The 26673-nt window shown below is 43.7% G+C and overlaps 1 protein-coding gene across 1 annotated transcript in view; it reads left to right on the top strand.

Annotated features, from left to right (window-relative positions):
• Positions 1–2414: 2414 nt before the first annotated feature.
• FSTL1 (follistatin like 1) overlaps positions 2415–26673 on the top strand; it is a 59794-nt gene continuing 35535 nt past the window's right edge. Inside the window, exons 1-2 of the mRNA NM_001017950.2 lie at positions 2415–2496; positions 2658–2714. Of these exons, the coding sequence (NP_001017950.1) occupies positions 2494–2496; positions 2658–2714 (60 nt within the window). The 5' untranslated portion in view covers positions 2415–2493. The remainder of the gene's footprint in view (positions 2497–2657; positions 2715–26673) is intronic.

The raw sequence follows: 26673 nt of genomic DNA, 5'->3' as shown, positions 1-26673 counted from the left end.
AGAAGTTGCAAAACTACAGTCAGCTTTTACAAGCAGACTTTCCAACTCTGCTTGTGACTGGTGTTGTTTGTTGTTGTTGTTTAGTCTACTAAGTTGTGTCCGACTCTTTGACACCCCATGGGCTGTAGCCCACCAGGTTCCTCTGTCAACGGGGTTTCCCAGGCAAGAATACTGGAGTGGGTTGCTGTTTCCTTCTCAGGGGAATTTTTCCAACCCAGGGATCAAACCCACATCTCCATTATGGGATATGTTCATTCTGGACTGAAGTACAAAGCGGTCTTTATCCCTGCGGATCTAAAAGCCATGGCTACCATTCCAGATTTTCCCAGGGACAAAGCTGACATTTTGTTTTCCACTAGTCTGACTCCTGCAGCTATCTCGATGGATTTTGAACTTGGATGGGCCTTGTGGGTGTTATCTGAAGACCCCTAAGACTGCAACAGTATGCATTCAACAAATCATGGTAAAAGAATGAATATGACAAGTTCAGAGAACAATGAGAAGACGGCCTGATTTGAGTAGAGAACATATAAGTAGCTTTTGTGAGTATTCATGGGATTATCCAGGCAAGAATACGCGAGTGCTTGCCATGCCCTCCTCCAGGGGACCTTCTGGACCCAGGGATCAAACCCCCGTCTCTTGTGTCTCCTGCATTGGCAGTCAAGTTCTTTACCACTAGCACCATCTGGGAAGCCCTATTATAAGTAGCTTGTAAGGTTAGATGGATGACTTACAAGAAAGAGTTTTGCTTTTGATGTGGGAAGAGTGCTCAAGTTTCTGAGCAGGGAAAGAGCATGAGGAAGACAGTGTTTATGTAGATATCTCTATTGCTTATATAGATATCTCTATATGGCAATATCCATTGCCTTATTATCAATGGGCTGCAGTGAAGGCCAGGGGAGGAAAACCAGGAGCTGAAGGGCAACCAGAAGTGGTTTCTAGAATTCCTGAGTGAGGAAGGATGAAGGTCTGGTCCAGGGAAGTGGAAATGTGAACTGGGGTGAAAGGACAAACAGGAGAGATCAAGGGGAAAGTGCCAGGATATGGTCACAACTGGGGTCTGAGAAGTGGAGATACCTTTTTCAGGCACCACTCAGAAAAACGTAGATGAGCACGCCCAGAGCTGGTGAGAAGTGGGTCTCAGCCTTCAGTTCAGTTCAGTTCAGTTGCTCAGTCATGTCCGACTCTTTGCGACCCCATAAACCACAGCATGCCAGGCCTCCCTGTCCATCACCAACTCCCGGAGTCCACCCAAACCCATGTCCATCGAGTCGTTGATGCCATCCAACCATCTCATCCTCGTCGTCCCCTTCCCTTCCTGCCCTCAATCTTTCCCAGCATCAGGGTCTTTTCCAATGAGTCAGCTCTTCGCATCAGGTGGCAAAACTATTGGAGTTTCAGCTTCAACATCAGCCCTTCCAACGAACGTCCAGGTCTCAGCCTTGGGCACCTTAAATCTGAGGTCTCAAGTGGACTTGTTCTTGGCACCAAGGACACCAGGCACAGGCTAGGAAAGAAGTTAGGGTTGGAAGCATTTTGGGGAGTCAACATCGACAAAGAGGCAGCACACATTTGAAAGCCTCTGGGTAGCGGTGGAGATGTGAAGCATGAACATGGAGAGGACTCGGGATGACAGGGATGGGAATAGGGACACAGGTGAAGCTGGGAGGAGAGCAAGGGGACACGGGTCGCTCCTGGACTGAAGGGAAGGGCAGGATGAGGCGGCTGGCAAAAGGTTGGAATCAGGATCTTGTCAGCAGAGGAGGATGGCTTCCACCTCCCTCCCCTGTCCCGCCCCCCAGGAAATCCACAGCTGGACCCAAAGCAGCTTTCTTCAGGCTGGCCTGTGTCTTCTGGGCCCTGAGTTCCCTTCCTCATGCTCTGGCGACAGTGACGCCTCGGACCACGGGCTGCAGGAGTCCCTCTATCAGCTGTAGGGGGCGACTCCAGCTCCCCACGCCGCAGGGTTTTTTCCCTCCAGGTTCCTGCCGCCCGTCAGAGCCGGGGTCCTCCCCAGCACCCCCCCACCTGGCCACCGCCGCAGCCAGCCCGTGCCCGCAGCCAGCCCGAGCTGCCGCAAGCCACCGGCCCCTCCCGGGGGTGGGGTTTAGGCTCCCCCTTCCCACACTCGCTTTGTTGCAGGGCCCCCCCAGGACAACCCCCCGACTCTCTCTCCACGTCCTGGGAGTCAGAAAGGTGCTAAACTAGGGGCCTGGTGGGAAAAGGGGCTCAGCAGCGCTCGGACGCTCGCGGGCTCGAGGTAGCTAGGGATTGGGAGGAGGGAGCGGAGCCTGAGCCGCTGGGGCCGCTGCTGCAGAAGGGGGAGGAGAATGGGGAGGAGCTGGGGGGCAGGCTGTCGGGAAGGAGGGGTCTTAAGGGGCGGCGAGCCCAGGTCGGATTTCCTCTGAGGCTGGCGATCCGCGAAGCTCCCACCTTCCCTTAGAGCTCGCTGCAGCCGCCTGCCCCGCGCCCTCCGGAGACCGGGACGGGACCATGGTGAGAGTGGGGTGCGTGGCGCGAAGCCGAGCGCACTGGTGCGACCCCTCTGAGCGGCCGACGGTGGCCGGGCGGAGGGGGCGAGCGGCCGGGACCCGAGGAAGTTTCCGGGGTCGGCACGGGGCCCGGAGCCTTCAGTCTGGCTCTTCTCTCTTCCGCAGATGTGGAGACGCTGGCTTGCGCTCGCGCTGGTGGCGGTCGCCTGGGTCCACGCCGAGGTAGGTGAGCCTCTGAGCCGGTCCGAACTCGGGCGCCGGGGCTACTGGGGTCTGCGCGTGGCGCGGGCGGTGCGTGCGTCCCCGGGGATGCTCTCCCCGGGTCGGACTGGGAGTTTCCATCCGCCGGGTGAGGGGGCGCTCGGAGCAGAAATGCTACTTAGGAAACTTAAACCTGAAAAATCAGGAAAAGTAGTTTGGGCCGTAAGCTGGAGCCCCACCAAGGCTAATATGGAGGGAGAGTGGGGAGGGGGAGTGAGGACGAGCAGGGCCGATTGGGACAGAGGCGGCGACACGAGCAGGAGCCGAGTTCAAAAAGGCGCTCGAGTTCTTTCCTTCACTTGAGAGGAATCTGAGAATAGTTGGAGCCTTCTCCCTTCCGAGTCTGTCTCCTGGGGGATGGGGGGCGGTCCGAGGAGCTCAAGAGATTCTTCTTTTAGGGCGGGATATATATATATATTTTTTTTTTTTTTTCTCTTTTATAGAGTAAGATTATGATTCTCTGATTTTTTTTTCTTTCTTTGTAAAGTGCCCTGGGACTTTGTGTTACTATCAGAGCCAAATAACGGCCTTTTAAAAATCTCAGTTTTTTTCCTAAACTGGGCATTGCGCAAGTATGAGCAATCCGTTGCTCAGCTCTTTGAGGGCTCCGCGTTTCCAGTCAAAGTATTTCAGCGCTTTTGGGGTAATGTTTTCTTTTCAACTCCAGTGACCTTCCTGAAACACTACAAACAAACCAACAAACCCTTCACTCACAAGCCCCTCCATTAACTCAAAGGTTTATGGACAGAAAATAAACAATTCTAAGTTCCCTGGGCTCTAGTCTCCAGAAAAGTGAGGTCAGAAACCAAACATTTGATAATTATGGCAGGAAATGTGGAAGGAATTAAAAAGCATGAGGGAGAAGAAATGGAATGTACATTACAAAAGAAATAGTTCCCTGGTGGGTGGTTATTCTCCCTCTTTGAATTTTTTTCTTCATATTACAGTTTAGCCCCACCCTTAGCATCACAGCTTTTCTGCCCAGAAAAGTCATAAAAGCCTGCAAGGTCTTCACGATTTAAAAAAATATGCACATTATACTGAACTCTCATTTAATTCACTACTACATTGTTGGTTGATCTGGAAATAGGAGCTGTTTTTACTCACAATGAAATTAAAAGTCAGGCTTCTCTGGAAGCTCACACAGTGAAGATTCTGCCTACTGTGCAGAAGACCTGGGTTCGATTCCTGGTTTGGGAAGAGTCCCTGGAGAAGGAAATGGCAACCCACTCCAGTATTCTGGCCTGGGGAATCCCATAGACAGAGAAGCCTGGCAGGCTATAGTCCATGGGGTCAGAAAGAGTCGGACACGACTGAGCAACTAATACTATATTAAATTAAAAAGAGCTAATTCTTTTGGATATCTACTTGTGTTGTAATAAAACTTCATTTGAATGATGGGGAGACTAAGTCAGAAAGGTCACATTATTCATCTAGAGTCCTAAATTGTTAAATGGTAGAAGTGAGATTTGAAGACAGTCTGGCATCACACCCCAGGCTTTTAACCACTCCCTCCCACAAGGACTTCATATTTGCCATGTACTTCTTGGCATAAAGCAGACCTTGGTTGGGCTGCATACATCATTTTATTTAAAGCTTCCCAGAACCTTGTAGGGTCACTTTTGTTATCCACATTTTACAGGGAAAGAAACGGGTTCCAGGAGATTAGGTAACCTGCCCAGGGTCACACACAGCTAGTTAGTTCTGAAGAAGGATCTGAACCCAGCTCTTTCCACTGGCAGAGCTCATCTTGAACTCCAGATCAGTTTCTCATGCATTTTGTTTTCCAGGGTTTGAGTTTGAGGGAGGACCCTTCTTCACTGGCTGATTTAGTCCTAGCTAAGGAACACCCTGGCATCCCTGCTGTTGCCCTCAAAAGGCAAAAGCCACAGTCCATTGATGGTTGAGGAGAATCCCTGATTTGTTTTACTGCAGGTTTAGGAATTGCCAGCTAGTGTGTGAAATCGCTCTGTGAACTGGAATGCAAGTGTGAGGAGTGAGGAGGCCATAGGTTCACTTGTCACAAGGCTGTGTAGCCCAAGGTCTGGGATCTATTCTCAGAAGCTGTTTGTACTACACCCCCTCCCCCCAGTGCATTGCAGGGGAAAAGCTTAGCCCTCATAGGAAGTTCCCTCAGCAGCAATTTCCTGCTTGAGGTGGAAGAGCAGAAAATACTCTCACAGAATTCCCAAGGCAAAATCTGAGGGCAGAGAGGCAAAATCAAGAAGTGCTGAGCCATGAAAACTGAGGAAAGGAGTGGTGCAGAAAGAAGGCTGTGAACTCAAGGTATGTGAAGAGCAGGTATGATGTAGGTTTCATTTCATGACCCCAGATTATTAAGGATTATTTTTTAATGAGTACAATCTCTTGGTGTCTGGACCTGGTAACATTTGGCAAGTCTTTAATCCACGTTTTAATAATAACATACCTTAAATTATTAATGAAAAGATAAATTAGCGTTAGCAGTTTAGATATTACTTTCAGCATTTTATCATGTAGTTAATGGTGCTTGCAGTAGAAATTTTTTTCCTTGTTAGCTATAATAACATATAGCAAACAAAGCCAAATAATTTACTGTCTTTATTGACATCCACTTTAGTAGTCTTTAGGGCTAAAATTGTACAAATATTGTTGAGCTTTTAAAATGAAATTTAAAAAACAAAGAGTTTTCTTGCTCCTTTTTGATTTAGTATAAGCACAAGGATTCAATTCGGCATATTTTTAAAGCATGTGATTGTACAACAAATTATGTTGATATTTGAAGAAGTCAAGTGCCAAGCTTGAGAAAAGGTAGTTGTCTTGATTATCAGTGTCAGTCTGTAAAAATCCTGTTTGGTTGGATTCAAGAAACTATTAGCAAATCTCGTTAAACAAAGTGTTCTGTTTTGAATGTTTTCCATGGTCTCTTATTGGCACCTCAGGGTTGCTTTTTTGATTGCTTCCTCTCTGTCTTTCTGTCTCAATACTTCAGGCAGCCTCCATCAAAATTCCATCCCATTCAGCTGAGCTCACTCCCATGTGCTCATTAGAGTCTTCTTAAAGGGGGTGTTGGCACATGTCTCCTGATGAGCCATGTCTCTTGATATATTAGTGTCTGCTATGGATGAGGACTGGGGAGTGGCAGCACAGAGCACTCTCCCTCACCACCCCCTCTCCCAGTGAGAATTACTACAATTCACTGGGAAGTGTGGATAGTAGAGGCTGGGAAAGGTTGAGAAGTCAGGTATTAGTGCTTGTGCCCTGGAGTCTTAGTGGGTGGGTCTGAGTCCAACACCATAGGCTGGAGGGGACCCTGTGGCTCAACTGCCTGCTTCCAGAAGGCAGCCTTGGCAAGTGCCCAAGCACACTCCACTCTCTGCTGGTGGTTATGTCTGCTGGCACTCTGATTTCCAACATTCCAGGTCTATAAATTCACAGGTCACATGATAAGTCACAAGTACAGGTGACTGATTCACAAATCAGAACACTTATTCCAGGGAGGGGATGCTTAACCCGTGAACTGTGAGTGCATCGCTTAAGGTAATAGTGACAAGAATAACAACAATTGTACAGATAGGCAAGAAGATTATTAGTGCATTGTTCCTCTGAAGCCAGATTTCTTACCTCCTTCATACCCTATTATCAACATACAGTTAATCAACCACTAGGGGTATTGTTTGGAGAAGGCAATGGTACCCCACTCCAGTACTCTTGCCTGGAAACTCCCATGGACAGAGGAGCCTGGTAGGCTGCAGTCCATGGGGTCTCGATGAGTCGGATGCGACTGAGCGACTTCACTTTCACTTTCATGCATTGGAGAAGGAAATGGCAACCCACTCCAGTGTTCTTGCCTGGAGAATCCCAGGGATGGGGGAGCCTGGTGGGCTGCCATCTATGGGGTCGCACAGAGTTGGACATGACTGACGTGACTTAGCAGCAGCAGGGGTATTATTGGCCAATGTGAGATCTCCCTTATATTCTTGAGAATTATTCTAATAGTGGATTCAGGTGGGCCAAGGTATGACTTTTTCCCCCCCATTTTCCCTTGATTTTCCCCACATCTTCTACAGGAAAAGCTAGGATTTTGATATCTATCTTGTATATTGACCACTAAAATAATCTCTTGTTTGTTTATCCTTTGGCAAAGAAACTCCTTGCTGTGATTCTGGAGGTCATTGTTAGAAAATGGGATGTTAAAATATAGCAGGGACTCTGCTGAATAGCCAAAACAGAGGGACAAGCACCCTGCAAATTGAAGCCTTGGATACTGAAAACATCTTTAGAAGGAACATGTCACAATTCCCATAGAAGTCTCTGGATTGGAAAACAGAAAGCAGGGGTCCATTCTCAAGCTCAGAGGAACAAGTTTGGGAGGAGCTGTGAGGTGGGGGCATGGCTGCTATGAATGTAATATCTTGAAGAAGGAAATAAAGTCTTCAAATTCAGTGAGGCAAGAAGATACATGTTTCCAGGAGAACAGAGAAAGTAAAGGATGATCTGTAAATGCCAGTGGTCACACACAGAGAATTGAAAATGTCATGGTGTCTTCTTCCTACTCCTTTTAAATAAATGGACATCCAGACAGAAATTTCTAGTAGCCACAAATAGTATTAGCTTAAGGACACCAGATATTATAGGATTAAAAAACAACTTATCTTTAGATGGGTTCATTTTTAAGCTAGGTGACTGATGTCCTGCAGGTCAAATGTATACTTTTCTCTTAAGGTGCCATCTTCTGTCACGCGTGACTTTGGTGTGGGATGCTTTCTCTAGGAGTGAGTCATCAACAGCGCAGACCTTGCCTTCCCGGTGCCCATCAGGCAGTATTCCCTGCTGAAGGCTGAGCATGCCCTACACAGGGCAGAGTCGTGGATGAAGTACAGGACATGGTCTCTGACCTCAGGTTGCTTACAATCTAATGGTGCGCCAGGAGATTTAAACGATGGCAGCTAAAATACGTAAGATTATTACTACCTGATGAACAAGTATCTTCACTATTATTATTATTGCTTTTTTTTTTACATTAACAGAGGACATACCTTGATTTTTAAAGTTCCTTTACATTAATACAGTGCACACATTTTTAATGTATCACTTGAAGAATTTTACATATGAATATACACATGTAGCCACTATCCAATCAAGACTGAGGGAATTGATGCAGTAAGGAGGCCATAAATGCGGGGTGTGTGGAAACAGTTACAATGAAAAAAGTGAGGAATAGATATGATCAAGGTTACATTTCATCACTTGATGATCATTATCATTTAATTAGTCCAATCTCTCTTTTTTTTTTTTTTAGTCCAATCTCTTAATGTCTGGCCCTACTAACAAGTTTTTTGGCAAGTTTTAATTCATGTTTTAACAATGAATTAAATGTACCTTTAATAATTAATGAAAAGGTAAACGAACCCTCTCCATATGAGATTTGGATATTAAACATTTTAACTGACAGGTAACAGTGCTTTCAATAGGAAATTGTTTTCCTTGTTAGCTACAAAAACATAACAAACACAGTTGAATACAGTCTTTGTTGACATGAATTCATTTTAGCAAACTTTGTATAGGCTTTGGGGGAGCTGACTTGACTGTTTTGCCAATAGATATTCCAGGGCTCAATATAATCTACATTGAGAAACTAAACCAAGGATAGAAACTCAAGTAATTCCCTTGACTACTTTGCCCTGGCCAGTATTGTTTTTAAAGGGACTCCACATAAGATGCCTATCACATTAATTCTGAAAGCTAAAAACTTTAAACCTACTATAAGAGAAGAGTTAAGAGTTAACAGCAATATATGCCAGTAAAAGTTATGTTTACAAAAATTTAAGGCTCTAGCAGATTATTGTGATTTAAATTAAAAAGCAGAACAATTCCCACTCCAATGCTCTATGCTCACACCTATGTAAAAATTTATAGAGAAGTACCCTGGGTGTTCTTTGGAAGGAATGATGATGCTAAAGCTGAAACTCAAGTACTTTGGCCACCTCATGCGAAAAGTTGACTCACTGGAAAAGAATCTGATACTGGGAGGGATTGGGGGCCGGAGGAAAAGGGGACAACAGAGGATGAGATGGCTGATGGCATCACCGACTTGATGGACGTGAGTTTGAGTGAACTGCGGGAGATGGTGATGGACAGGGAGGCCTGGCGTGCTGCGATTTAAGTGGTCGCAAAGAGTCGGACACGACTGAGCAACTGAACTGAACTGATAACAAAATGTCTTAAAAGCCATCATGAGGATTCTTGTGACATCTCACATTTTCCAAGAGGAATTTATCCTCCTAATACATCCTATTTTATTTAAATAAAAAAGTAGTATTATTTTCTGATAAAATACAGAAATATGTTAATAAGAAGCTCAGGAATATAGAAAAAACTAGAGCAAAGAATAAAGTTGCCTGTACTTCTACCACCTAAACTTAAACTAGCCTTTCATCCCTCCTTTTAGAGAAATTATCAGTCAGTTAACAGATGTATGTGATGTGCATACTAGACCCTACAGGTAATGAAAATTAGTACCTCCCAACACTAGGATAAGGGGCTTCCCTAGTGGTTCAGACAGTAAAGTATCCGCCTGCAGTGTGGGAAATCTGGATTCAGTCCCTGGGTTGGGTAGATCCCCTGGAGGAGGGCATGGTAACCCACTCCAGTATTCTTGCCTGGAAAATCCCCACGGACAGAGGAGCCTGGCAGGCTACAGTCCACGGGGTCACAAAGAATCCAACACAACTGGGAGACTAAGCAGAGCAACAGTAGGATAGATCGCCTGCAGAGATGAAACAAACATGATGTGTGTGTCACCACTACCTTCTCCCTTACCTACGACAGACCTTGCTAATCAATCATAGAATTCTCCCTTCTGAGGCTGGAGAAAGTTAGAAAATCCTTCTCAGGAATGCAGTGTACGTGTGCGTGCTCAGTCTCTCTGTCCTGTCAGACTCTTTGTGACTACATGGACTGTAGCCGGCCAGGTTCCTCTGTCCATGGGATTTTTCCAGGCAAGAATACTGGAGTGGGTTGCCATTTTCTCCTCCAGAGGATCTTCCTGACCCAGGGATCAGACCCGCATTTCCTGCATCTCTTGCCTTGGCAGGCAGATTCTTAACCACTGAGCCACCAGGGAAGCCCCAGTGCTCTAGGTAGCCACTAGCAATCCATTAGTCTGTGTGTGAGATAAAAAGATACTTGCTTTTTCTGTTGGAAAAGTCAATCCAATTTGGAAGTCAGTCCAGATAGCGCTATGTCTTTAGCCAGAATTAAGATGATTTAGAAGGCAGAGTTAGGGACTATGTGAAACAAAGACGACATGGGGTGATAGACCTAGGGTTGCAAATGAAATGGATGAAAATGTCAGGAAAACAGTAAGTTTGTTCCTAGCTCAAGCTTCTGAGTTCTTTAGATGAATCCGAGCATCTTAAAACCTAAGGCAAACTTTTTAACATTGGCCATCAACAAAAATATGAGAGTTGTCTTGGCTCTTCTGGTGGAATAAATAGTTGCTCTTGCTAAGGCTCTAAGAACTGCTGTTGTCATAGATAACAGCCGCCTGGCAAGAACATGCTAATGGAAAGCTCTTTGGGTAGTTGGAGTACAAAATATATCCTGTAAATCTGCATTTTCTGCTATGGTTGGAGAATTTCCATGTAATCTCTTCACAGACTTTTTATATGCTCATTTGGAAGCCATCACCAGTAAGCTGTTCCCAGGATTGTCTGAATTTATGACCTTTAAAATGTTTCCTGTATAATCCCAGACACTATATATGACCAACTAAGCTGTTGCCAAAACAAGTCATGTGACACATGGCAAAAGCCTGATATGATGCACGCACGGTTTATAATGTGTGTGGCATGGGATATTGGCTTGAATTGGCTTGAGGTGGGGAAAATGTCTCTGTTTTCTACCTTTTATTGTATTCAAGGATAAAATCCTGAGTCTGAGTCAAAATTTGCCTTTTTCCTCACAGTCTGTCATTCTGCCCTTCAATGATAGTAAATGAATATAATTTATTGATCTCCTACAGCAGTGCCAGGCATTATGCCAGTCAGTCTGCACATATGCTTCTATTAAGAATAGTGTGGAACTAAAAAGCAATACCATTTTGGTCCCTATTCTGAAGTAGCTGCTACCACCATAGCTACTGTACAGCTCAAATGGACCTGGCCATTAGGGAGCCACACCGCCTCCTTCCTCGTCTCCTGCTGCTGGTGCAGAAGTCTTTGCAATGCAGCTGTGGGATGGATGCCTTCTCAGAATTTAAGAGGCTCCAGCAGAGCTGCTGGGGCCATTTTCAGCTTGTTCACCTAGCCCGCTTGACCAGTCTATCCAGTAGGTGGCAGCTTTTTGTGTGGAACTTCATCTGAAATTGTCTGTTGCTTGAGGGCTGGTGCTTTTATTTCCCATTTTCCTGTCACTTGAGCCTTCCACTGAGCTCCTTTCTTCATTCTCTTCTCTGGTTCTTGTATCTGGGTGTTTTCAAGTTTTATCTTTTATGTGGATCCTGTTACAAAACTCCTTGTGATTGAAAAGAACCTTATAAAATAATGAAAGAGTCCTTGACTTAGAAGTCCTGCTCTTCCCCTTTCTTGCTGATATTACCATTTTAAAGCCACCTAATTAATATCTCTGACTTGCAGCTTCAGTTAAGAGCAAGCGCTTTGAGGTAATGAACCGGGTTTGAATTCTGGCCTTGCTGAGCTGTGAAACCATGAGCAAGTTACTTAACCTCCCTGAGCTCACTTTCCTCATTTGTAAAATGGCCATCTCTCCTGCCAGTCAATCAATTAGATAGAAAAGCCTTCTCCTCATAGCACACAGTCAACGCCAAACATTTGCAAAACTGAAGTGCCCCTTCCCAGAATGTTTTTGACTCATGATTTCAATGAGAGAATTCTCAGTTTACACATTGACATTCACAAGGTATTGTCTCCATTTGTACCGCCTGTGCCCTAGCTCAGGTTATTACTCTGTTTACTGATTTATCCTTGAGGGGAAGTATAGCATAATGGTGTAGCACTCAGGCTTTGAGGCTATATTGTACTGTGCTCTGCTAAGTCGTTTCAGTAGTGTCCGACTGTTTGCGACCCTTTGGACTGTAGCCTGTGAGGCTCCTCTGTCCATGGGGATTCTCCAGGCAAGAATAATGGAGTGGGTTGCCATGCCCTCCTCCAAGGGATCTTCTGGACCCAGGGATGGAACCCACCTCTCTTCCATCTCCTGCATTGGCAGGTGGGTTCTTTACCACTAGCACCCCTTGGGGAACCCTGAAGCTATATTACCTGAGTTTAAATCCTAGGCCTTATTAGCTCTGTGAACCTGGGGAAGTTACTTGACCTTCTGGCTCTCTTTCCTCATCTATAAAATGGGCTTAATATGGAGTATTCACCCCATAAGTTAGCTGTGAGAATCCAGCTGTTCCATGTAAACCAATTAGAAGAGTGGTTTGGCACATAGAGTGCAGTAAATAGTTAGCTATTATTATCAACCTTGTGGCATCTCTACTTATTGAAAGAACTTCACAGCTGTGTATGTGTGTGTTGTGTGTGTGTGTGTTTGCATACTCGCATGTGCTCATGGCTGGCAGAATTCCCCTTGCCTCCTTTACTCTTTCCAGGGATTAAGGATCACCTTTTAAAAGACAACTAGAGCATTTATTTCAGTGGATGCTTTGTCACCCAGAGTTCATATCAGAACCCTGCCTCCACTTAGACTTAGCCAGTCTTGCCTTCAGACTTCCAGCATGTCCTCTGTAGAGCCACGGTTCTATCATTCCTCTGAGAAAAGAGTTAAGGACTCATCAACCTCCTTTGCGCAGGCAGTGAGCTGTGTAAGCCAGCACAGGTTCTCTCTGAAGACAGTGAATAAGGCAGAGAACTGGAAAGGGAAGAAGAGCGAGAAAAGGCAAAAAAAAGAGGTAATAAAACTCCTGTGGAATTTTTGCAGATCCAGTTGTTTTCCTGTGTCCCACCTTCTGACATATGGAGGTGGCCACCAGATATCTTCCGTTTTTTGTGGGATTTGTCATTTACATATGTTCTTGGTGTAGTCCCCATAGCACAGCCTGTTCCCAGGCCAGATGCTAAATTTGGGGTTTAGAAAATAGAACCCTTTGCCTTCACTGTTTGAAAAATAAATACCTTCTCTCAAAGACAGGGTAGGCAGTGTTGCTGGAGCAGGCTGATTTGTCTGTTTGGGAACCAAGGCAGCGCTGCAGTGTTTTGCACACAAACTTGAATCCTCTGCTGGGCACTGCTGTGTCTGGCAGCCAGCCCTGACTGCAGCTTCACGTGGTTGCCGGTTCCCAGGCCCCGGAGCCTGTCTCTTTATTGCTCCCTGTGTTGCTCACTTCATCTTTTCCCCTCCTTTCTTGTCTTTCCTCTTCTTTCTCATCTCCTTCATCCACCATAACAGAGAGGTCATCGTGGAGTGTTTGGGCTGCCTTAGGAGCTGCCAAAACATGCACAGAGCACCAGGCTCACATCTCATACAGAAAGAAAACCGCACACAATCTTGATGCATTATTTTGCTTCATCCATCTGGGACAAAGTAACATTTCTCCGAGTAAACTCAAGGAAGGCAAGTAGAAAGTATCACAAGCCTGTTCTCTATGGCACTCTTGAGTTAGTGCTGGTGACTAAGACACAGACCTGTCTCCAAGGAGCTTGCAGGCTAGTAGGGGAGGCTGACAGGGTGACACACTGTGGTAAGTGCTAGGACAGGGCTGACAACCTAACCCATCACTGGGGGTTGCAGGAAGGCCTCAGAGAGGGTGTGTCCCCAAGCTGAGCCCCAAATATGAGTGCTGTTAGCCAGACAACAGCAGGGAGACACAAAGAGCCTTATTTAATGCTCACAACATGATGATGCTGTTACTATACTCTTCATTTATCAGAGAAGAAACCGTAGCTCAGAGGATTCAGTTAGTTACTCCAAATCAGCCACCTAGTAAATAAATAGTAAAGCCAGGATACAAATCCAGGACTTCAATTCTCAATGCAAATACTCTGTGTTCAAGTGTGCTTAAGGTCGTCTTAGTTTTATTTATGAAAGTGACTTTGAAAACAAAGCAAAACTATGTTGAATAGTAATGGTGAAAGTGGGCACCCTTGTCTTGTTCCTGACTTTAGAGGAAATGCTTTCAACTTTTCACCATTGAGAATAATGTTTGCTGTGGGTTTGTCATATATAGCTTTTATTATGTTGAGGTATGTTCCTTCTATTCCTGCTTTCTGGAGAGTTTTTATCATAAATGGATGTTGAATTTTGTCAAAGGCTTTCTCTGCATCTATTGAGATAATCATATGGTTTTTATTTTTCAATTTGTTAATGTGGTGTATTACATTGATTGATTTGCGGATATTGAAGAATCCTTGCATCCCTGGGATAAAGCCCACTTGATCATGGTGTATGATCTTTTTAATGTGTTGTTGGATTCTGATTGCTAGAATTTTGTTAAGGATTTTTGCATCTATGTTCATCAGTGATATTGGCCTGTAGTTTTCTTTTTTTGTGGGATCTTTGTCAGGTTTTGGTATTAGGGTGATGGTGGCCTCATAGAATGAGTTTGGAAGTTTACCTTCCTCTGCAATTTTCTGGAAGAGTTTGAGCAGGATAGGTGTTAGCTCTTCTCTAAATTTTTGGTAGAATTCAGCTGTGAAGCCGTCTGGACCGGGGCTTTTGTTTGCTGGAAGATTTTTGATTACAGTTTCAACATAGTTTTGGAAGTTTTGGCCACAGCAATCAGAGCAGAAAAAGAAATAAAAGGAATCCAAATTGGAAAAGAAGAAGTAAAACTCTCACTATTTGCAGATGACATGATCCTCTACATAGAAAACCCTAAAGAGTCCACCAGAAAATTACTAGAAATAATCAATGACTACAGTAAAGTTGCAGGATATAAAATCAACACACAGAAATCCCTTGCATTCCTATACACTAATAATGAGAAAACAGAAAGAGAAATTAAGGAAACAATTCCATTCACCATTGCAACGGAAAGAATAAAATACTTAGGAATATATCTACCTAAAGAAACTAAAGACCTATATATAGAAAACTATAAAACACTGGTGAAAGAAATCAAAGAGGACACTAATAGATGGAGAAATATACCATGTTCATGGATTGGAAGAATCAATATAGTGAAAATGAGTATACTACCCAAAGCAATTTATAGATTCAACGCAATCCCTATCAAGCTACCAACAGTATTCCTCACAGAGCTAGAACAAATAATTTCACAATTTGTATGGAAATACAAAAAACCTCGAATAGCCAAAGCGATCTTGAGAAAGAAGAATGGAACTGGAGGAATCAACCTACCTGACTTCAGGCTCTACTACAAAGCCACAGTTATCAAGACAGTATGGTACTGGCACAAAGACAGAAATATTGATCAATGGAATAAAATAGAAAGCCCAGAGATAAATCCACGCACATATGGACACCTTATCTTCGACAAAGGAGGCAAGAATATACAATGGATTAAAGACAACCTCTTTAACAAGTGGTGCTGGGAAATCTGGTCAACCACTTGTAAAAGAATGAAACTGGACCACTTTCTAACACCATACACAAAAATAAACTCAAAATGGATTAAAGATCTCAACATAAGACCAGAAACTATAAAACTCCTAGAGGAGAACATAGGCAAAACACTCTCCGACATACATCACAGCAGGATCCTCTATGACCCACCTCCCAGAATATTGGAAATAAAAGCAAAAATAAACAAATGGGACCTAATTAACCTTAAAAGCTTCTGCACATCAAAGGAAACTATTAGCAAGGTGAAAAGACAGCCTTCAGAATGGGAGAAAATAATAGCAAATGAAGCAACCGACAAACAACTAATCTCAAAAATATACAAGCAACTCCTACAGCTCAACTCCAGAAAGATAAACGACCCAATCAAAAAATGGGCCAAAGAACTAAATAGACATTTCTCCAAAAAAGACATACAGATGGCTAACAAACACATGAAAAGATGCTCAACATCACTCATTATCAGAGAAATGCAAATCAAAACCACTATGAGGTACCATTTCACACCAGTCAGAATGGCTGCGATCCAAAAGTCTACAAATAATAAATGCTGGAGAGGGTGTGGAGAAAAGGGAACCCTCTTACACTGTTGGTGGGAATGCAAACTAGTACAGCCACTATGGAGAACAGTGTGGAGATTCCTTAAAAGACTGGAAATAGAACTGCCTTATGATCCAGCAATCCCACTGCTGGGCATACACACTGAGGAAACCAGAAGGGAAAGAGACACGTGTACCCCAATGTTCATCGCAGCACTGTTTATAATAGCCAAGACATGGAAGCAACCTAGATGTCCATCAGCGGATGAATGGATAGGAAAGCTGTGGTACATACACACAATGGAGTATTACTCAGCCATTAAAAAGAATACATTTGAATCAGTTCTAATGAGGTGGATGAAACTGGAGCCTATTGTACAGAGTGAAGTAAGCCAGAAGGAAAAACATAAATACAGTATACTAACGCATATATATGGAATTTAGAAAGATGGTAACAATAACCTGGTGTACGAGACAGCTAAAGAGACACTGATGTATAGAACAGTCTTATGGACTCTGTGGGAGAGGGAGAGGGTGGGAAGATTTGGGAGAATGGCAATGAAACATATAAAATAGCATGTAGGAAACGAGTTGCCAGTCCAGGTTCGATGCATGATGCTGGATGCTTGAGGCTGGTGCACTGGGACGGCCCAGAGGGATGGTATGGGGAGGGAGGAGGGAGGAGGGTTCGGGATGGGGAGCGCATGTATACCTGTGGCGGATTCATTTTGATATTTGGCAAAACTAATACAATTATGTAAAGTTTAAAAATAAAATAAAATTGGAAGAAAAAAAAAAAAAAAATAAAGGCCACACTATACCAGTCATGTCAAAAAAAAAAAAAATAAATAAACATAAATGAGACTGAATCACTCACCTTAAAAAAAAAAAAAAAAGAAAACAAAGCAAAGACCTTTTCTCTAGGTAACTTGAACTCAAAAACAGCTGCCCAAGCTCTGTCATTTACCATTTCACACTCTATCAGCTACAAGTGCCTGGATCAATGTTTCAGGCCTGGTCATGGTCATTCTAGCCACGTCAGCATAGACATGGCCTCGACTTGGTTCACGTCCAGGTGCTTCTTTGAACCACAGTGAAGTGTAGATGTCCCATCAGAGCGCTTGCTGCATAATGGTCAGTGACTCAGGAGATGCTTTATAGCAGTGTCCTTGTCCTTCAGATGTATTCAGAACTATTCCACATTGAATAAGACCAATTGGCAAGAGAGCTGTAAATCTCCAGCGAAGTGTCTGGGTATGATTGTCCACACTGTCGACTGCATAACAGTGGCTGGGCAAGGGGGCAAATTGGGCTGACCCCACCCTGTGCTCTGCTTACAAGTCTCTATGCCCTGTCCTGGGGCTTTTCTGACCTCCCAGAGGGTCACCGTTTTTCTAACTGATGTGCAGAGCTACCCAAACCCACCATTTTCTCTCAGATGTGTGATGCTTATTGGACTGTGGTGGCCATTTCTCCTCCATACATTTTGTAAATCAATATCATTTTAGGGTCTTAGAAAGTTTTCATAACTGGCCTCCATCAAAAGCCAGTTCTTTGTTTTTGTGGGTTTTCCTTATGGATAACCTAAGATGATATAAATGGAAATTTTTTTAAAATCTGTTTTTTTTTTTTCTTTTGCTTTTTGTTTTCTTTTTTTTTAAATTTTATTTTATTTTTAAACTTTACATAATTGTATTAGTTTTGCCGAATATCAAAATGAATCCGCCACAGGTATACATGTGTTCCCCATCCTGAACCCTCCTCCCTCCTCCCTCCCCATACCATCCCTCTGGGTCCTCCCAGTGCACTAGCCCCAAGCATCCAGTATCGTGCATCGAACCTGGACTGGCAACTTGTTTCTTACATGATATTTTACATGTTTCAATGTCATTCTCCCAAATCTTCCCACCCTCTCCCTCTCCCACAGAGTCCATAAGACTGTTCTGTACATCAGTGTCTCTTTTGCTGTTGCAACCAAAAATGTGCTGCTTTTGGCTCTTGTCCAACTCAATCTAGTTGGGGAACTGTGATTCCCCAGGAATTGAGAAAAGCATTCCTAGCTTCCCCCTGACTGCTGGATTAGCACAACTTCCCTCAGCCCACAGCTGAATTCCAGCTCCAAGGAAGAAATGCCTTAGACAGAGTGAACTCCCAGCCCGGAACCATCAGAGGTTGTGTCATGTGTTTGCATTAGCTGAACAAAAAGCAAGCAGGCTTTCCGGCCTTGCTCCCCGTCCTCCCCGCCCCACCCCCGACCCTGGAGAGGCCAGTTAAAGTCTAGACAGTGTCTGCTTGGCAGTGAGCCTCTGCAGCACAATCTGCACAGTTCTGCAGCTCTGACTTCAGTTGCCTCTGTTCACTCATCCCCACCCTCACCCAATTTTCTTAGTTAGCCTTAAACTGTCTCAGGGTACTGGCCGCATATATAAGCAGCAGGTGAATGAGTTTGTGAGACCATGAGGATTCAGCGGTCTTGAGGGGTTCAGAGATGAAAAAATATCAGCAGCGCTGGCTGCAGCTGTGGCTGGGTTTGCAGTGATCCCTGATGTGAGCCAGCTTCCAGTAAGCCTCCATTTACTGGCCAGAGATGGGCTGGAGCGAACCCAGGACTGACAGTGGCACCCCGGTAATGAGCCTTATGCTGTCCTTGGTGGAGTGAACTTGGGCGAGTCACTGGGCCCCTCATTAATAAAATATGGGGGTTAGAGCAGGTGAGCTCTCAAACTCAGCTCTGGAATCCTATCCATATAAAAGAAGGCAGACGTTTTAGGTTGGATTGTCACGGTATTTACTTAATGGAGTTAGGATATTTGATTAGCTCTTAACTCATGGCCCAAAGAGGAGGAGTTTGAAAGAGAAGCTGGCCAGGGAATGGGAGCAGAGAACAAGTAAAAGCAGAAGTCATGTTGTGTCCCTTGCTTCCTCCTGTGTGCATTGACTGAAATATAACCAGTACATCCTGTGGCACCCAAACAGTCTTCATGCCCAGAAATTCCAACTGCTGTTTATTCTACAGAAAGGAATCACTTGATTATTCCACTTTAGAAAGTAGCTATTCTACAACACTGGGCAAGAAATGAAGGATGATGGGTCCTCTTGGGGTTGAGCAAGGAATCTTTTTTTTTTTTAATGAAAGACCTCGAAATTCCAAAATGTGCCACTTGAGCTTTTGCTGAACTTACCAAAAAAACAAAAACAAAACTTCCTTCTGACCTTCGTAAATGTTCATGGCTTACAAAAATCATTGTCTGAAAGTGTTGCACGGACACTATTTTGTTTTCTGGAATTCATCTTGCTTTCTCACCATGTTGCCTGGCCCATGACCAGATCCTGGGTTTCCTCAACAGGAACTGATGAAGTTCCTGCCTGGGTCCCCATGCCTTCTCTCTAGATCAGTTCAGGGCTCTTGTTACAGCTGAGGGCACTGCTCCTTTGGCCTTGACCTCGGTGGTTAAATCGAGTGACCTGAGAAGGTGAACCCAGTAAGGAAGCAGAGGCCAATGCAGATGTTTCAGTCCTGCTTAATGCCTGGTGCCTTAACTGCCCTCTAGTTCCTGAATCCCACTACACAATCTCAGTATGCTAAATTGTGCTGACTTTTGGTTCTGAAGGGGGGACCAGCCCAGTGTTGTCTGTGGCTTTCCTAATAAGGCCACTTGTAGTGTCAGAATTGAATTGAAATTGGCTGTGCTCCAGGGTAGACTATATACACAGACACACACATAAATTTTACTGCTTAATTGACTTAAGTTTCACTACTTGGAGAATGTGACCATCTACTTATAGTTCAAATACACTCCCCTCACAAAAACAAATTCCTGTGGAAACTAATGAAAAGAAGGATATATGTTACTAAATTTCCCTTAATTCGATTGCTATGTTTGTTCTAGTTTGGTATTTAACTTCTGTTACACTGTCCTGATTTCTATCTGAATCTAGGGATATAGATCAGTACTTGTGGTTGTGAAGTTTGCTTGTTAATGAACATTAACTTAATATATGTCATTCATTCATTCATTCCCTACCTCATTCCAGGAATAAGAAGAATGTTTTTCTTCTCAAATCCTATGGCTAGCATGTCCTACTAGTTCCCCTCAGGGTTATACTAACTAGGAATATTTTCAGTTATGGACAAGGACCCAAGTTTATAGCATAACATTTGCAACAGAGAAAAATAAAATGATGGAGAACTTAAAATTCCTGGTGACTCACCAGCATACCTGGCTCATGTAGATGTTAGTGAAAAATTGACACACCAGTGTGGAATTTCTATTAGAGCAGCTAAAACTTTTGAAGCAGGATTCCAGATGCCCTCACTGAGCTGAGACTCAGACATAACCAGAGTCCCCTTCATTGTCAGGGTCCCTGTCAAGAGGACCCAGGTGTGGCTTCTGGGTGACCCGGCCCAGCTCACAAAACCTGCTTGGAAATGGAGGCAGGATTCACAAGTGCTCAGAACGTTCACCTTCACTCTCCCAAGGGCATTCCCATCCTTGGGTCTTCACCATGTGCTATAATTGCAATGCTACAATTAATTGGAGCAGACAGAGGTCTACATCAGAAGCAGGAAATTCACTTGGCTTCTCCTCGGAGTCCTAAGAATCTTTGAGGAAATCTGTTCATTTGTGCTTTGTTCTCCCTACCCCTCTTCTGTCCTTGGCATTTTCTGTTTTCTTTCCTTTCTTAGCCTGTGTGGCCTTGGCCTTGCCAGCAGCCACATGCCAAGAAGCAGACTTCATGGTTTAGCTATTTATTTTAAGGGTGAAACCTTTCACTTTTTGCATTAATTGGTGTCTGTATCATGTTCAACAAAAGAGTAATTTTCTGCATGCACCAAGGGCTGGCTAATGATCAAAGAAAAAAACCCCAGCACAAGGATATCCACTTCAGGTGTGAGTTCGTTTGGGGTTTCTCAATTTCCTTTCCTGGGGGATGTCTAGAAGGGAGAATGGGATTGGGAAGTGTTTTGAGCAGAGGCCAGACATTCAAGTCTTTGCTAAATGTCGAGTATAATAAATTCAGTACTCACTGCAGACTTATTTTTTAATAAAACTTGCTCAGCTATTTGTGGACCATATTGTTTAAACAATAGTTTCAAAGTTAACAGTTTTCTCTCTGAGAAATACAATTGGAAAAGAGTCTGTGGTTTTTTTGTCTTCTATGAGAAAACGTGTTAAATACAATCTGGATGATAATAAACTATTTTTTTTGTGATATACCCTATCTAGGCATTCTGTCTCTCTCTCTCTCTTTTTTTTTTTTTTTTTTACATAATAATAAAGAAACCATGAAGGTGATATGAAATCCTGTAAGAAAAACTAATGCTTGAGGTTTATTAACTCCACTGTTTGGTCATTTGATAGCTTAGATAATTGCATTTTCCCTCTAAATTCCTTTTACACATTTGATTAAACAGCAGGCTCTTCATTTCCTGCTTAAGTTGCTTCATTGAATTGCTGTGTGGATTAGAGAGCAGGTTGGGTTCCTCCCCAGGGGCTATATTTCAGCTGGTGATTGGCTTATGTTTCTGGGTAGTGTTATCACTATTTTGCCCAGTGTAAATGGCATTGTCATGTAGTGACCATAATTACTCATGTTATAGTGGCCTAGAATGCAAAGACCTTCTCATTCCCCAATGATTTCTTGTTTAAATCTGGGAAAGTCTTCTCTCTGTCAAGTTTGGTGAAATGAGTGCACACACACAAGTGTGTGTAGGGGGGAGTGGGGCCTGTTCCCAGGCAGCTGAGGACTATTATGGGCTCTAGATTACCAGTCTGTGGATTTAGATGTGACAACAGCCATATTTGGAAAGCCATGGCATTCTCTTTGAGGGAGAGACAAAGGATTCTAAAGCCAAGGGTGTTGAAAGCATGGGTTAGTGAAGTCGCTCAGTCGTGTCTGACTCTTTGTGACCCCATGGACTGTAGCCTAACCAGGTTCCTCCATCCATGGGATTTTCCAGGCAAGAATACTGGAGTGGGTTGCCATTTCCTTCTCCAGGAGATCCTCCCAACCCAGGGATTGAACCCAGATCTCCCACATTGTAGGCAGACCCTTTACCCTCTGAGCCACCAGGGAAGATCAAAAGCATGAGAACTGTCCTAAAACAGTTTCTTGTTTAGAAATGGGTGGAGTAAATAGGAAGAAGGAAAATAGTGATGCGGAAGACTACAGGAAGAGGAGAAAGGCAGTGGTGGGGGTGGGAATCTCTTACTGTTAGCTTAGTTGGGTAAGTAAATGAAGAAGAGGTGATAAAAAAAAGAATATCTGGTCTTTATCGTGAATGCTTTGTGAGGAAATACTGTGAGTGAGCACTGTTGATACATATGACCCGAAAAGAAAGGTGACTGTTTTTGCTAGATGGATGTATGGTCTCATCACAACAGCAAAGGATAACACACAAGCTGTAAATTTAAACAGCACCTGTATATAGTGTGTATAGCAAGGGAGATAATGATATAAAGTACCTTACAAAAGGTAAGTGCTCAATAAATAGTAGCTGCAGAGATCAAATTGCCAACATCCGCTGGATCATGGAAAAAGCAAGAGAGTTCCAGAAAAACATCTATTTCTGCTTTATTGACTACGCCAAAGCCTTTGACTGTGTGGATCACAATAAACTGTGGAAAATTCTGAAAGAGATGGGAATACCAGACCACCTGACCTACCTCTTGAGAAACCCGTATGCAGGTCAGGAAGCAACTGTGAGAACTGGACATGGAACCACAGACTGGTTCCAAATAGGAAGAAGAGTACGTCAAGGCTGTATATTGTTACCCTGTTTATTTAACTTCTATGCAGAGTACATCATGAGAAACGCTGGGCTGGAAGAAGCACAAGCTGAAATCAAGATTACCGGGAGAAATATCAATAACCTCAGATATGTAGATGACACCACCCTTATGGCAGAAAGTGAAGAGGAACTAAAAAGCCTCTTGATGAAAGTGAAAGTGGAGAGTGAAAAAGTTGGCTTAAAGCTCAACATTCAGAAAACAAAGATCATGGCATCTGGTCCCATCACTTCATGGGAAATAGATGGGGAAACAGTGGAAACAGTGTCAGACTTTATTTTTTGGGCTCCAAAATTACTGCCGATGGTGACTGCAGCCATGAAATTAAAAGATGCTTACTCCTTGGAAGGAAAGTTATGACCAACCTAGATAGCATATTTGAAAGCAGAGACATTACTTTGCCAACAAAGGTTCGTCTAGTCAAGGCTATGGTTTTTCCTGTGGTCATGTATGGGTGTGAGAGTTGGACTGTGAAGAAGGCTGAGCGCCAAAGAATTGATGCTTTTGAACTGTGGTGTTGGAGAAGACTCTTGAGATCCAACCAGTTGCAAGGAGATCCAACCAGTCTATTCTGAAGGAGATCAGCCCTGGAATTTCTTTGGAAGGAATGATGCTGAAGCTGAAACTCCGGTACTCTGGCCACCTCATGCAAAGATTTGACTCATTGGAAAAGACTCTGATGCTGGGAGGGATTGGGGGCAGGAGGAGAAGGGTCGACAGAGGATGAGATGGCTGGATGGCATCACTGACTCGATGGACGTGAGCCTCAGTGAACTCCAGGAGTTGGTGAGGGACAGGGAGGCCTGGCGTGCTGTGATTCATGGGGTTGCAAAGAGTCGGACACGACTGAGCGACTGACCTCATCTGATATGATTCTTCTTTCTGTTGCTTGAATTCCAGGGGAGAGTAGAACTACAGGGAGAGACATACAGAGCCTAAACCCATGTTTCTCAAACTGAATACTGATTGATGTTAATATTATGTGCCCAGATAAAAGGGTTTTTTGTTGCAAGACTTCAGAGCCTTATAATGTTCATATGTATTATTTATTTTCCTCTCTAAAACAAAAGTAAGCAATGTTTTCCAGACATTTCACCACATAAAGCCATTTCAAAAAATACCGTAAATATTTAAAGACTAGTGGAACAGTTTGGAAACATGGGTCAATTCCAGATTTCCACAAGCAGAGTCTGTTTACATCTGACCCCTGGCTCTCAGTGAGCTTGCTGAACTCACTTCCTAAACTAATTCAGTTTTATTAAGAGGGCATGGGGCTCATCTGGATCCTAGGGTCAGTCCAACAGATTCTTCTGAGCCTGACTCTAGACTGGACCATTGGCATGGCCATATGTATACCTACCTAGAACTGGCTGGGTTTTTTTTTTTTTTTTTTTTATCAGCTTGAAGTATCCAGGTGTCTTCTTTTCTATTTTTCACTTTCCCCATCCATACCCAGTCAGTCCATCAGCAGATTTTCTCAGCTCTTTTGTCAGAATCTATTACCTCTCCATTGACTGTTCTGTCTCCATCACTACCACCTTAGTCCATGCTACCATTATTTTGTACTTGGACTATTGCAGTAATATCCTAGCTGCTCTTTTTGCCCTCTAGGCTTTCTCCATCCACTTCTCTGCACAGCAACCTGAGTCATCTTCATAAAGCACATACACTCACGGCACTCTTTTATGTAAAACCCTCTAGTAGCCTTCGTCTCATTAAGAATAAAATGTCAACTTCTTGCCAGCAACTCCAGGGCCCTACATGCTCCAGCCCTCATTTGCTTTTCCCAGCTCGCCTCTCACTGCTCTCCCTGTTGGGCCCTGTGTCACAGCCACACTGGGCTTTCTCTTGTTCCAGGAGCATGACCAGTTCCACCTGCTTCAGAACCTTCACACTTTTCTTCGCTCTGTCTGAACTGCTCCATTCATCCTTCAGATCTCAGCTCAAGAGAATGGTTCCTAAGCACTAGATCTAAATGGTGCCCTCTCTCCAGATTGCTCTGTGAGACATGCTCTATATTCTTGTACACATTCATCACAATCCAAAATGATCTTGTTATTTGTGTTTATTCACTGTCCTCCCTCTAGAATATGTACTCTTCAGGACAGAGCCCTTCTCTTTTTCCTTCACCAGTGAATCCCAGGCCCTTAGAACTGAGCTTAGCATATATCGTAGGTGCTCAGTAAGTAATTTGTGGGATTAATCCACTGGCTAAATGCATTGCTCAGTACACCAAAATATGTCATCTGCAGTATAAGAAGATGCATAGTATCCTGCCTACCTCAGTCATCTCTGTGCCAGATTCTGCAAGAATATTGTGCACCTGGGAAGGTGGTTGATAGCATGTGCCATCGATACTTTGCTTAACTTTGGAATTGGTAGTAATGCTGGGCTTACTTAGTCTGAAACCTGATTCTCTCAGCTCCAGGAAAAGTTGGAATTTACACAGACACTAGCTGAATAGTAAATATTTTTATTCTTTTTCTCCATGATCAGCAATTCTGATTTAACTGGGCATCATTCCTAGAGTAAGCAAATGTCCCAAAGGAATGTAAAATAAAGCATTATATTTCTGTTATTGGTGATACTTTGCCCCAAAGCCTCTGGTCAGTCTGTCTTCTGACCTCACCATTTGCTGAGACCTTTGCTTTCTGGGATCCTAAAGCTTTTGTTCTTTCTTCTGTTTCCTTTGAATGGCACCTATGATGTCCCCAGTGTGGGTAAAACAATATTTCTGGACCTACACATTAAATCTCAGGGAAGTCTCATGTCCTTGGGACAGCTCCAGCAGAGGCACAGTCATCAGTAGTGAGTGGAGTCCCAGGGAACAGACCACCTCCGCTTTTCTGCAGTCTTACTCTCTTTAGGCTCTCCAGATGACCCACAAACCAAGTTCTTGACTTCCACAGCATCTTGCTCTGCTTTTCAACAGAGCCAGTTTTACGTGTGGCATTTCTCTAGTGGTTCAGTTCAGTTCAGTCGCTCAGTCATGTCAGACTCTTTGTGACCCCATGAACAGCAGCACTCCAGGCCTCCCTGTCCAACACCAACTCCCGGAACCCGCCCAAACTCATGTCCATTGAGTCAGTGATGCCATCCAACCATCTCATCCTCTGTCGTCCCCTTCTCCTCCTGCCCTCAATCTTTCCCAGCATCAGGGTCTTTTCATATGAGTCAGCTCTTCGCATCAGGTGGCTAAAGTATTGGCGTTTCAGCTTCAACATCAGTCCTTGCAAAGAACACCCAGGACTGATCTCCTTTAGGATGGACTGGTTGGATCTCCTTGCAGTCCAAGGGACTCTCAAGAGTCTCTAGTGGTTAGTCAGTTAAAAATGAAGGAGAACAGAATTTTAAGAAGTATACTCCCACATAATACTTGGGAATGTTTTTACTGCAAATGATAATCTGTGTGTAGCTACTAAACTAGTGGGTTTTGGGGTAGAGTTTCTAATACGGTCCTTGGGGGAAACAAAATGAACAGAAAAGGAGGTCTTTGTGCATTGCTGGTATAGCTTAAAGTTCTCATAGGATTTTAATCTGCAAAAATAGGGTGTTTCACTACAGTGGAGCCGGATACCCGGCAGATTCTCATTGGTGGGTCTGCTGTCAGCTAAGACCTGACCGGCAGAAGTTGGCTTTACAGTTCCTTCCCCCTGAGCTGTGACCTTGCAACTGTTCCAAGGAAAGAATGCAAGGCAGGAAAGTCTCAAGAGGAATAGGATGTACATGTATTCATTGACTTTAATCTCAAGGCACTAAAAGTGTGTGTGTGTATGTGAGAGAGAAAGAGAGAGAGATTATTGAAAGCCGACAGCAACAGAGTAAGTCTATCAGTCAAGCAGAAAAAAATGAAAAAAGAGTTTTGAGAAATATCTACGTCATTGTGAAAGTTGTCCATGTACTTCTATGCCCAAACAAAAAAGTATCTTTAAGTAGTTAAGAGAAGGCTCAAAATATGTAATTTAATTAGCCCCTTATTTTTTTCATGAAATAAGCCATATAAAGTCCTAAAATAGAAGATAGCAAGCATTTTATCTTATAGAGGAGACCAGACGGGTGAAGTGA

The sequence above is a fragment of the Bos taurus genome, chromosome 1 (assembly GCF_002263795.3).
Source record: "Bos taurus isolate L1 Dominette 01449 registration number 42190680 breed Hereford chromosome 1, ARS-UCD2.0, whole genome shotgun sequence".
Taxonomy (NCBI): Eukaryota; Metazoa; Chordata; class Mammalia; order Artiodactyla; family Bovidae; genus Bos; species Bos taurus.
The sequence above is the reverse complement of the archived record's forward strand: the minus strand, read 5'-3'. Positions and strand labels throughout refer to the sequence as shown.